The sequence below is a fragment of the Neovison vison genome, chromosome 8 (assembly GCF_020171115.1).
Source record: "Neovison vison isolate M4711 chromosome 8, ASM_NN_V1, whole genome shotgun sequence".
NCBI classification, from domain to species: domain Eukaryota; kingdom Metazoa; phylum Chordata; class Mammalia; order Carnivora; family Mustelidae; genus Neogale; species Neogale vison.
In genome coordinates, this window is record NC_058098.1 from 85,845,513 (window position 1) to 85,857,646 (window position 12,134).

At 37.7% G+C, this 12,134-nt stretch overlaps 1 protein-coding gene across 2 annotated transcripts in view; it reads left to right on the forward strand.

Moving 5' to 3' along the window:
* The window catches only part of UGP2 (UDP-glucose pyrophosphorylase 2), a 69,412-nt gene that overhangs the window by 9,187 nt on the left and 48,091 nt on the right, over positions 1 to 12,134 (forward strand). For both annotated transcript variants that reach the window (XM_044264085.1, XM_044264084.1), the window contains exons 2-3: positions 8,142 to 8,269; positions 9,103 to 9,210. In XM_044264085.1, the coding sequence (XP_044120020.1) occupies positions 8,156 to 8,269; positions 9,103 to 9,210 (222 nt within the window). In that variant the 5' untranslated portion in view covers positions 8,142 to 8,155. The remainder of the gene's footprint in view (positions 1 to 8,141; positions 8,270 to 9,102; positions 9,211 to 12,134) is intronic.

The following is a 12,134-nucleotide window of genomic DNA, read 5'->3' on the forward strand; positions in this document are numbered from 1 at the left end:
ATATCCAGGAGGAGATTACATTTAAACTGAATTCTGACAAATGATATATATTATTGGCTGCTCAAGCCACTAATATGAAAATATAAATCTTGATCTCTTATTTACATATTATCAGGTGTCTGCACTGTCAGGTGCTGAGGTAGGTGTTGGGAAAAAAATTTTCATAGCTAGTGCCTTTGAAGTTTTGCAGACAGACATCTGAGCAAAGAGTTAAACTTTAGGGGCTGTTTGGTATAGTAGAGAGGCAGGAGTGATTAAAACCCTTTCATTAAAGGAGTTGTGGTAGAAGGAGGGCCTCTTTGCATGTTCAGAAGCTACCACCTAGAACACAGACCACCCTCAAAATAGCAGAAGCTACTCAAGATCACAGAGTTTGAGCCCTTGGGGAAGTTTCTTGGAGTCTGAGATGCTTTCTTATAATTTTGGCATTCATGCTGGGCCACTAATTTCTAATTTTTTCCTCCTCATTTCTGTGTACCCTGCTCTCAATATGTTGAACGACACTTGAGATGGGTGTTTTGGAAGAATCTTACAATAAATAGAATGCTTTTAATTTCATGGAACAGAAAAGTACAAACATAGTTGGTTTAAAAAAATGAGGGACTTACATCACATGAATCTTGAAGTGGGATGTTCCAGAGTTGGCTAATTGAATATAAAGAATGTATCAGTCTTTCCCTCCTTCTCCTCTGCTTTCTTAGCCTAGCTTTCTCATTCTTAGGTTAGCTTCCTGTAAGGTCACTAAATGGCAGAAGAAATTGGAGGTGAAGGGTTGGGCACATATATCCAGGGGTGGAAAAGATACTATTTTTTCCATGTGTCTTTTTTCAGTCAGGAGCACCTTTCTCCTAAATTCTTTGGCAAACTATACCCTCGTGACTCACTGACCAGAATCATATTATGTTTCATGCTTAAACCAATCTCTGGAAAGGCTTTAGACCAATCTGGGCCTGGAGCCATCTCCAAAGCATGTGGCCTTAGGGCAGACAATAGGTGACAGAATAGCATTGTCTATGGAAAAGAACGATGTGCATGGCTGCTTCAAGTGTATTAAGATAAGTGGAGTATAATCTATATCAGAGCTACTCAAAGCAATACAGGTAGCATTCACTTACTAGAAATGCATATTTACCCCCCACCAGACCTACCAGAGTTAGAATCCTGGGAGCTTGCCCAAGAATCTATGTTTTAACAAGGCCTCCAGGTGATTTGTATGCACATTAAAGTTTTAGAAGCACTATTAAGATATCACAAACGAACTAAGAAATTTCAAGCTTTAGGCATTCTGCTCTAGCCCTTTCATTAAATTTGGCTAATCAAAAAGTTACTTCAGCTTGGCTTTTAAGACTGGTCTGGTTAAGGAATTTGTATTTGTATTTGTATTTGTATTTGTATCAAATACAAATCCCATCAGTGAAGAAGTGATATGATTAGGGTTTCAGTTTAGGGAGACCAATCCATTCTGCTTGGTACTACCAGATTAGAGTGACATATGGGCAGACTAGTTAGAAAGACGCTGTCATCATGGCCAGGAGATTGAAATGAGAGAAGTTCAAGTAGCAGCAGTGGGAATGAAAAGCAATGAATAGAATTGTGGCAATTGAAGTATATATTATTGGATTGATGTTATGTGAAGGGAAGGAAGGAAAGAGTCAACTGTGCCGAGGTTTACAGGTCACCTAGCACTGACTAGGAGAATGTTCATATCATGTAGAGCAGGGAGGTGTATTTGATTTAGATGATTTGGACATGTTGAGTTTGAGGTACCCAACTTGAGTGTCCAGGTGGAAAATCTAGAAGGCTGTAGGGAATGTGAATCTGGAGCTCAGGAAAAAAGATCAGGATGCAAGGCACATATTTGGGGATTATCAGTAATGAGACTGGTAGGTCATAATTGAGGGGAAGAGTGGTCTGGGGACAGAATCTTGGGAAATTCAGGGAGTAGGAGAAGAAAGAGTCAGTTATGGAAATTGAGGCCTGGTCACAGAGGTAGGAGAAGATGTAGCATAATATCGGGTAATGGAATCCAAAGAAGAAAAACTTTTCTAGGGGGAATAGTCACAAATAACTGAGTTTAACAACTACAGTGAGAATCCAAAAGACGATGGTTAGCTTTAATTGGTCATAAATCTAGTCAGTATATGTCCTCAACTTTATCCATGGATATTTCTAGTTACCAGTACATTCTTAGAGTTTTTAAACTTACAGTAGTACCCTCTTACCTGCTGTTTCACTTACCTCAACTGAGGTCTAGAAGTGGATGATCTCCTCCTGACATACTGTCAGAAGGTCAATAGAGACAAACCAGAGAGATACTTCAGGTTTAGTTCTGAACCACAGCAATAAAGAAAATATTGCAATAAAAGGAGAGTCAATTGAATTTTTTTTTCTTGTTTCCTGGTACATTTAAAAGTTATGTTATACTATACTGTACTATACTATACTGTAGTGTGCAGTAGCATTATGTCTAAAAAATATACATACCTGAATTAAAAATATTTTATTGCTGAAAAATGCTAACCATCATCTACATTTTCAGCAAGTCGTAATCACTGGTTACAGATCACCATAACAAAGATAATAATGAAAAAGTTTGAAATATTGTGAGCATACCAAAATGTGACACACAGACACAAGTGAGCAAATGTCATTGAAAAAAATGGCACTGATAGACTTGCTCAATGCAGGGTTACCAAAGACTTTCATTTTGTAAAAAAAAAAAAAAAAAGTAGGGGGGCAGTATCTACAAAGTGCAATAAAAAGAAGTATGCCTGCACTAGCCTAATGCTGTGTCACAATGCCTCTATCATTTACCTCACTTCATTTCCTCATGGAGGCATTTTATCTTCTCACAAAGTCAAAAGAAGGCTGAGTACAACACAATATTTTGAGACCACATTCACATATTATTACAGTACAATCATCCTATTTTCTTATTGTTAATCTCGGACTATGCCTAAATGATAGATTAAACTTCATCATAGCTATGTAGGTATAGGAAAAAACATAGTTTATATGGAGTTTGGTACTATCTGCAGTTTCAGACCATCCATTGGGAGTCTTGGAACATATCTGTTGAGGATGAGTGGAGACTCTACTATACTTGGCTCACAAGTCATTTCCTGGTTTAAAGTTAAGTTAGCTCCCTTAACTCTGATTTAGAGTGCCTTTCAGTGTGAGTTTCCAAGGAAGGTTGGGACTGATAAATCTAATTAGTGGTGGGTAGGGAGGTGGCCTGGGGAGAGCTCCTAACCTCTTTGTTGCTCTTGGTACTCTTTCTATAGTCTTTCCGTGGCCTGTGCATTGTGAAACTAGCTTTCTCCTTTAGAATGTGAAGTTGTGGGGCATGTGGCTGGCTCAGTCATTTAAGCATCTGCCTTCAGCTCAGATCATGATCCCAGGGTCCTGGGATTGAGCCCTGCATGGGGCTCCCTCCTCAGTGGAGATCCTTCTTTTCCCTCTCTCTCTGCCTGCTGGCTCCCCTACTTGTGATCTCTCTCTCTCTCTTTGTCAAATAAATAAAATCTTAAAAAAAAAAGAATGTGAACTTGTTTTGTTTGTGCCAGTATCAAGATGTCAGGGAAGGATATTTTATATACCTCTTAGTTGATGAAATGGATGAAATGAAATACCTGAATTAAATGTAAACAATCACTTGTTAGATTGTCTCCTATCTCTTAATTCTGTTGCTTTCCTCTTCCTTTTTTTCTTTCATCATCTTCTTCTTCCTTTTTTTTTTTTTTTTTTTGCTCCAGTTGGATAGGAGAAAGCCCACGATGTTGAAATTTTAGTTCTTCTGAACAAGGAAGAATTAGGAAATGGGGGTGGCAGAAAAACTTCTTAAAAAAAAAAAAAAAAAGTACTGCCAGTTCTATCCCAAATGGACTTAGTTATAATTAAGTCAACCAGGACAAACCTAGTAAGCCCATGTGGAAGGGAGTTTCCTGTCTAGTCCATTGGGTCTAAGAAGACATTCTGATAAAAATGCTTTTGGAGTGTTATTTTTGGATTTTGTGCCAAAGATTAAAGAGAATCAGACTAGGAGGAAAAAATGAGCAGGGTATTTCCACCTCACTGTGGTGGGGTGGCACTCAGATAAATTGGCTTTGCTTCTGAGTGCCAGCATTTGCTGGTTCTATGACCTTCGATAACTTATTGAACTATTTCAGCCTCAGTTTCCTCATCTGTAAAATGTTGAGGGTAGATAAAATGTTCCCTCTCATCTCAAAAATGTTCTTTGAGTTATGGCCAAGGCAATGAACAATTTTTTTTAATTTCATAGCTCTTCTTTTTCATTTTAATTAATTAATTAGTGTGTGGATGCACACAAGCGGGGGTCAAAGGAGTCCGGGCTTAGTGAGAGATAGAGAGGGAGTTCTAAGCAGGCTCCATGCTCAGTGCAGATATCTCACAAGCCTGATATCATGACCTGAGCCAACACCAAGAGTTGGCTGCTTAATTGACCAAGCCACACAGGCACCTTGGTAATGAACATGATTCTAATCCACACTCTGTCCAAGGTTGAGGATGAGCAATTTTCTGTTGCTAGGAAGTGAGAAGGAATAAAACATTTTGGGAGGTTAGGAATCTTGCATTTTTCTGGGGGTTCTTTAATTGACCTTCCATTAGAAACACGATTGTCATTGCCAGAATGGCAACCTGAGAATATTAAGTCCAAGAAAGCTTTAGAGGTCTGTACTTCTTTTCCTACCAGAAGTTCCAGACATTTATTAGAAATTCAGGATGGAGGGGCGACTGGGTGGCTCCGTGGGTTGGGGCCTCTGCCTTTGGCTCAGGTCATGGTCCCAAGGTCCTGGGATTGGGCCCCGCATCAGGCTCTCTGCTTAGCGGGGATCCTGCTTCCCTCTCTCTTTCTGCCTGCTTGTGATCTCTGTCTGTCAAATAAATAAATAAATCTTAAAAAAAAAAAGAAAAGAAATTCAGGATGGATAAGGAGGTCGCCACTAAGGGAAATGGTTTCTAGCTCAGTGCCTCCCAATCTGTGTCAGGTGTTTAAGATAGACACCCTTCTTGATTAAGCATAAATTATTATTTTGCATATACTTCAATCCTTAAAAGGCCTTTTTTATTCTTCAGTCCCTAAAAAACAAAGCTTCATAGTAGCACTGCCCAGAGAAAAGGGAAGGAAACAGCAGTGGGATAGGGTGGAAGATGTGATAGGTTCTTTTAATGTTCTTTGTTGTATTAGCTGTTCATATCTGTAGATTGGCTGGGAAGAATACAAATTGTCCTGTATTTGCATTTGGTGCTCTATCAAAGAAATGGGAAGAGTAAAGGTTAGGGATATTTATTACAACTTGAGTGTGAATCTGTGTCTGGGTTTTTTTGAATCTGTATCCTAAGGTTGAACTTCCTACAGCTGGCAAATAACCACATGTAACATTAAGTTTGTCTTTCAGCCAGCCTTTCTTAGCTTGGCTTGATAGGGAGGATTGTGAGATGGGTTTAGTGTGTTTTGACCTTAAATCATATAGAATGATAGGCAGTTCTGTAGAGGAAGTCTTTAAAGCTTGGTGGTTTTTTTCATTGTTCAATCTTTGTTTTTGTTTTTGTTTTTTTTTACTGTTCTCATGTAGACAAATCTCAAACAGCTATTATAATTATCTTTCAACTTTGCAGTTACATTTATTGTTATCTCATCTTGGCATTTGCCCAGAATATAAATTAAATGTTCCCATCACTAATTTTTAGGAATGTGGACTGGGAATGCTGGCTTTCAGAATCTAACTTCAACAAAGCAGCAAGTCTGTAGATGTCTTTGAGTCCAACAAAAACTTTTTAAAAAATCATTATAAAGTTCTTGATCTATTTTAATCCATCTGTGACACAGAATCAAAAAATTCATGTGTTCCTTAATTTAGATGTTGTATATTTAGTAGATTTTTCTTCTGAATTATTTCTTAAATATAGGAGTTGGGTTAAAGATTGGGGGAGAGATATCCCCGGTATACATGGGGCAGCAGGGTGGGGGGGTACTTAAACTATGACAAATTTTAAATTATAGTTAAGTCAGCCAAGGGATGAACCGTATAGCTGATGTCACGTTAATTCTAGTTTAAAATGTTCTGCAGGATTTTTTTATTTATGCAGAGGTGCTCATCCATTGTTAGGAATTTTTACAAATGAAATGTTGCTACTTACTAGTGGAAATATACATTTAGATTGGTTATGGAACACACAGGTGTGTTTCTTAGCTAAAAGAAGTTATTTATGGACCACTGTTTGGGTCACTTAAAAATTTTACTAGAGTCATAAACTTAGTTGTGTTGTGGTTTATGCCTATAAAAAGAGCACAGTTAGAAAATGGCTATTCTAGAATTAGATTGTATGCTGTCACCAGATTTCCTCTTTTTTTTTTCTGTTGGATTTCAATATGACAGAACATGGATTTTAAAAAGTTTTTGAAGAGTGATGTTAAATATCTCATTTGTTAACAATTTTAGGTATTTGGGAGGAGAGGCTATCTACATTAAATAAACTGCTTTAAGAGCTACATAATTTACTAATTTCTGCTCTCACGAGTATCTTAAAAGTATTATGTTGGCTTTAACTCTGTCTGTATAAATGTTTTCTTCTGCCCAGATAACAAATAGAAGAATTTATGTTGGAGGCATTTGGTTGGATCAGTCAGTTAAGCATGGGATTCTTGGTTTTGGCTCAGGTGATCTCAGGGTCCTGGGATTGAGCCCTAAATTGGCTCTGCGCTCAGGATATAGTCTTTTTGAGATTCTCCCTCTCTGGGGCACCTTGGTGGTTCGGTCATTTAAGCATCTGCTATGAGCTCAGGTCATGATCCCAGGCTCATGGGTTTGAGTCCCCCATGAGTCTCCTTGCTCGGCAGGGAGTCTGCTTCTCCCTCTCCCTCTGTCTGATGCTCCCCCTGCTTGTGCTCTCTCTCTCTGTCTCTCTGCCTGAGTGACAAATAAATAAATAAATAAAATCTTTTTTTTTTTTTTTAATGCAGAGATTCTCCCTCTCCTTCTCCTTATACCTCTCCCCCGATCTCACCTCTAAAATAAATAAATCTTTAAAAAAGTTTATGTATGTGGGAGGGAGTATTTTTAGTTTTATTGAAATATTCTGCTAAATTAACATTTGTAGGACTAGTTATCACACAATATGTTTGAACATAAGCTTCAAAACTACATTTATAAAATAAGTTTGAGTTAGGTATTGAAAAAGAACAGGTGAACAATAGTCTGATTATCCCTTATTTTATAAGTAATAGACAACATAATTACTATCTAGATAGCTAAGCATGTAAAACAACCTATGTTGGCATTTTCTTCCCAAGGTACTTAGGCCTGGGATGTTTTCTTTTTCTATGTTTTTCTATTTTTATTTGTTTTCATCTATCAGGCATTTCTGTCACCTTTAGTGAGTCATCTTTAGTGAGATCTGCCTGTCAGAGAGATTCCCAGCTTTGCCAAAAGCCCCAATAGTCTTGTCTGACACAGATAAGCCTGTAAAGTCTTGGCTGAAATTGAGGACAAGAAACGAGGAAGCAGCCCTGTGTCCTTTTAAGTGAAAATTTTGGTGCCACAGACAGAGGTGCCTGGGAGTTGCCAGTGTCTCTTAAGGGGTTATTCTTTAAGGGATGTAAAACTGGAAATTAAGAATTCCTTAATTTTTTCATCTGGCCTGGGGGGGAAGGGTATTTTTTTTTCTTCCGTGAAGTTGCTAACCCCCTTTGGTTCTCTTATGAGGCAGTACTTCCATAAGGGCATGTTCTGTAAAATAGACCCTTATTAACATTATTCCAATTTTCTCATTTTTCTCCAGCTTTGATGGCTAAGACGGAAACATTAGTAGAGATGGAATGGAACTATATGAACAAGTGAAGATTAATCCTTTTATTCCCACATTCCCCTGCTTCCTAAAAGTGTTTATTAGTGTTTCAGATATACCAAGAATGCATATAGGTGCCAAATTTGAGGCCATATGCTTATATAGTCTTAATTAGTTGATCCTACTGAAATCCTTTGATTTCAAAGGAAGGTGATGAGATCATAGGATTGAGCCCTTTTTATTTGCTGGTGCACTAGAAATAAATCAGTTATAGCTTACCAGCTGTTTGGATGGCTGTCTGATTTTTCTGTTGGTGTTTTTATGTTTTTAAGATCTTAGCAAAGCCATGTCTCAAGATGGTGCTTCTCAGTTTCAAGAAGTCATTCGACAAGAGCTAGAATTATCTGTGAAGAAGGAACTAGAAAAAATACTTACCACAGCACCATCACATGAGTTTGAGGTAAGGATTCCACAGGGTTTTTTGCTTCCATCCATCAATATACTAAATTCCTATTGCTGCTATTAATCATCCAGCCTGAAATAAGCACAAAAATATAAGAGCAATAAAAAAAGTAAGGATTGCTTAACAATTAAGGATTTTTAGCATTTACCCATTGTTAAACTATTGTCCTCTCTTTTTTAATTCTAGGAAGTTTCTAAAGTCTAAGAATCAGAACAAAATTTTATTTGTTCTATTCTAATATCATTAGGTAGAAAAATGGATACCAGTATTCAGTTAGAATTGTGAGAAGTTTATCAATCATATATCCTGCTGCATGCCTTTTTCCAGAGAGCCAGTTTTAATAGAACCATGCTACTTTGTCAGCTATCGTAGAGGTTTCCCAGCATAGACAGGTATTTTTCCTTTTCGGCTTATAAATCAATAGATCATCCTTTTCGTTTTCAAATTTGTTTGTACTTAATGTTTTGAGTTTAGATGTGTCTTGTTCCTTTTTCTTTAGATAAATATTAATTTTCATTTAAAGAGGCAGTGAAAGATACTGATGAATAAATGTAGGAACCAGTTGAAATTTCCATGAACCTAATGGTGTTCAGTTTATGTGATACTGGTGGGAGATTTGGAGGATGATTTGCTTGTATTTCTTTAAGTCTGGTTCCTGTTAGCTTTTTTCTTTCACTTTTAAGTTGGGGATTTAGAAAAGTCTCTGCTCTACTTCATGTTCTAATAGTATAAGAATTTCATTGAAAGATGTTTTAAATGTATAATATGTATTTATATTTATTAGATAGTAAGCATTTTGCTAGTTGTAACAAGAACTTCTGTTTTAATAGCACACTAAAAAAGACCTTGATGGATTTCGGAAGCTATTTCATAGATTTCTACAAGAAAAGGGACCTTCTGTGGATTGGGGAAAAATCCAGAGACCTCCAGAAGATTCGGTAAGTTTTAGATAATATGTAGGAAAATTTAAGCTAATTTGAAATGTGGGTTTAAATTGGGGCTGAGGTACTGTGGGTAAGAACCATCACTTGAGACATAGACAGGAATTGTTTTGCGTTCTCTTCTCTCATGCCAAAACTACAGAGATAACCTACTGCTTTCCCCTCTGTTAGTCCCATCTTTATAGTCCTGCAGAGGACTTAGGAAAGTCTAGTCTCCCTATGACACTAACTCATACCTTTTTTTTTTTCCCTTAGGGATTTTATTTGAGAGAGAGAGAGAGTGAGAAAGCAAGCACAAGCAGGGGGAGGGGCAGAGGGAGAAGTAGACTCTCTGCTGAGCAGGGAGCTGACTGAGCCACCCAGGCACCCCATCACTACCTCATAACTTGACATCCCTGAATATGAGGTAATTCTTTTGCAAAGTACCAAGCACACAGTAAGAGCTTTATTTATGTTCTTTTCTTCCTTCTGTCTCCCAAAGCATCTGATTTCTCACAGCCTTTAGTGTCTTGTACGGATGTTAAGTCGCCTACTTAAAGCTCTCCTCATGCCTTGAAACCATCTTTATAGCCATATTTTCCCTGCCTGCTTTTCACATGTTGTATTTCCCGGCTTCTAGACTTCTGTGTATGTCATTTCCTTGGAATACTTTGGTCTCTTCACCTATCAAATGCTGTTCATTGTTTGAGGCTCAGGCCAAATGCCTTCACCTCTGTCCTCGACCCCTACCATAAAGCTGCTCTGAAGAAGTATAGTGCAGTAGTATCAGAGGTACAAATCCTAGTTTTACTACTTAGGAGTTTTATGTAAAATGTGAATAAAACCAAGTTACTTACGTACTTTACAGGGTGGCTGTGAGGCTCGGGGCGCCTGGGTGGCTCAGTGGGTTAAGCCACTGCCTTCGGCTCAGGTCATGCTCTCAGGGTTCTGGGATCGAGTCCCGCATGGGGCTCTCCGCTCGGCAGGGAGCCTGCTTCCTCCTCTCTCTCTCTGCCTGCCTCTCTGCCTACTTGTGATCTCTCTCTGCCAAATAAATAAATAAAATCTTAAAAAACAAAAAACAAAACAAAACAAAACAAAAAAGAAATATATGTGGAAACATGTTAAACCATGAAGCATTTTTCAGATACCAGTGGTTTTTTCCACCATCATGTGGCACTTAGCTGGCTTGAGTAGTAGTTGATTGTATGCATGTGTTGTCGTCTTACTAGACCTTGAAGCCAGGGAACCCTGTGTCCTGAGCAAATGTTTGTTGAATGGATGATCTAAATGCAGTTATTGTCTAGGAATATGTTTTGTTAACATAGTGACCGTCTTCTCTTTCCCATTTGTAATCTGCTGCTTTGTAGTACTTTTCATTGCAGGTAGAAGAGACTTGGTAGAGTAGAGCAATTGTTTATAGATAGTTTATCTTTTAAATGTCTGTAATCTTAGGTAATCTAATACTGGTTTTAAAACCATGTTGTTTAGAGCAGGGGTTTGGCAGAGTACTGCCTGAAGACTACTCCACTGACTGTATTTGTAAAGGTTTATTGGAACATAACTGCACACGTTCACTTATATACCATTTATGGTGGCTTAAGCTAATGGAGTCTCTTATATTTTTTCCTGAGAAAATCTTAAAAACAGTTACTGGTCAGTAGTACTTTTATTTCAGTATGTGGAAAATGCTTTTTAGTGATTAAACTTATTAAAATTATGAAATACATGCTTATTGAAAAAAAAAAAATCCCACCTGAGCATTCACCTTGAGGAGTTTCTCATTGTTTATGTTGAAGTTAAAATTTTTCCTGCCTATAATGCTTGCCTGTTACTGTGTGTGTGTGTGTGTGTGTGTGTTGCTTTGGTCTTTGATTCCGTGGCCTTAGTAAATGAATTATAATTTATTTTTCTGATTTTAGGTGTAGAATTAGTAATATTTTCTCCTGGAAAAAGAGTAAGAGAATTCTGGATAATTTTAATGGTTTTAAAAAAGGAACTATTTGTGGGGCGCCTGGGTGGCTCAGTGGGTTAAGCCTCTGCCTTCTTCGGCTCAGGTCAGGATCCCAGGGTTCTGGGATCCAGCCCCGCATCTGCTCAGCAGGGAGTCTGCTTCTGCCTCCCCCTCTGCTTCTTTGCCTACTTGTGATCTCTCTTTCTCTGTGTCAAATAAATAAATAAAATCTTTAAAAAAGGAACTATTTGTAAATTCAGTCAGATTTTTAAAAGTGTTTGGGAATAGGCCTAAAAGTATAACAAAAATTTAGGCAAGTGTATTTCTCTCCTCTTAAGTAACTGTAATTTTTTCCTAGGAATTTATTCCTCATTGAAATAACTTCATTTTTCTAATTAATGATGAACCTGGGTGGAAAGATATGGTTAATTCTTGCTTGCATACCTGGACTTCTTTGTTTTTTTCCTACACAAACGTAACTCTTTGATGATAGTGCCTACCTTGAAGGAAGGCACACAGATTTGTTACTTTCAGTATATTTTAACGTTCAAGGTTCTGCTTTGCCAGTGAGAAATTTACCTTTGTGTATTTTGAGAGCAGATTGTAATATAAAGAAGGGTTTCTTGGAATACAGATTGCAGGGTGAAGAAGGAAGGGAGGGAGGGATCAGAACCACCTAGGGATTTTTCCAGTTCAGTACTACCGTCTCCAACAAAGTTCTGACAAACACTTTCAAGAGACTGTGTGCCTGTAGTGAGCCATAGTAACTGACAGGAATGCAGAATTGATACGGAAAAAGAATAAGTAAATGGAATTCTGGATATAATTTGATTTTGTGAAGTCTTTTCTCTGTTCATAATAGTGTTAAGTATTCATTAAAAATTCTGAAACCTGGTTTTAAGCATCTTTAAGAAAATATGTTTATAATCCCATGTGTCCTTAATGTTGAAGGTTTCAGAGTTCTGAGGCAAAAGATAAGTTTGCTCCT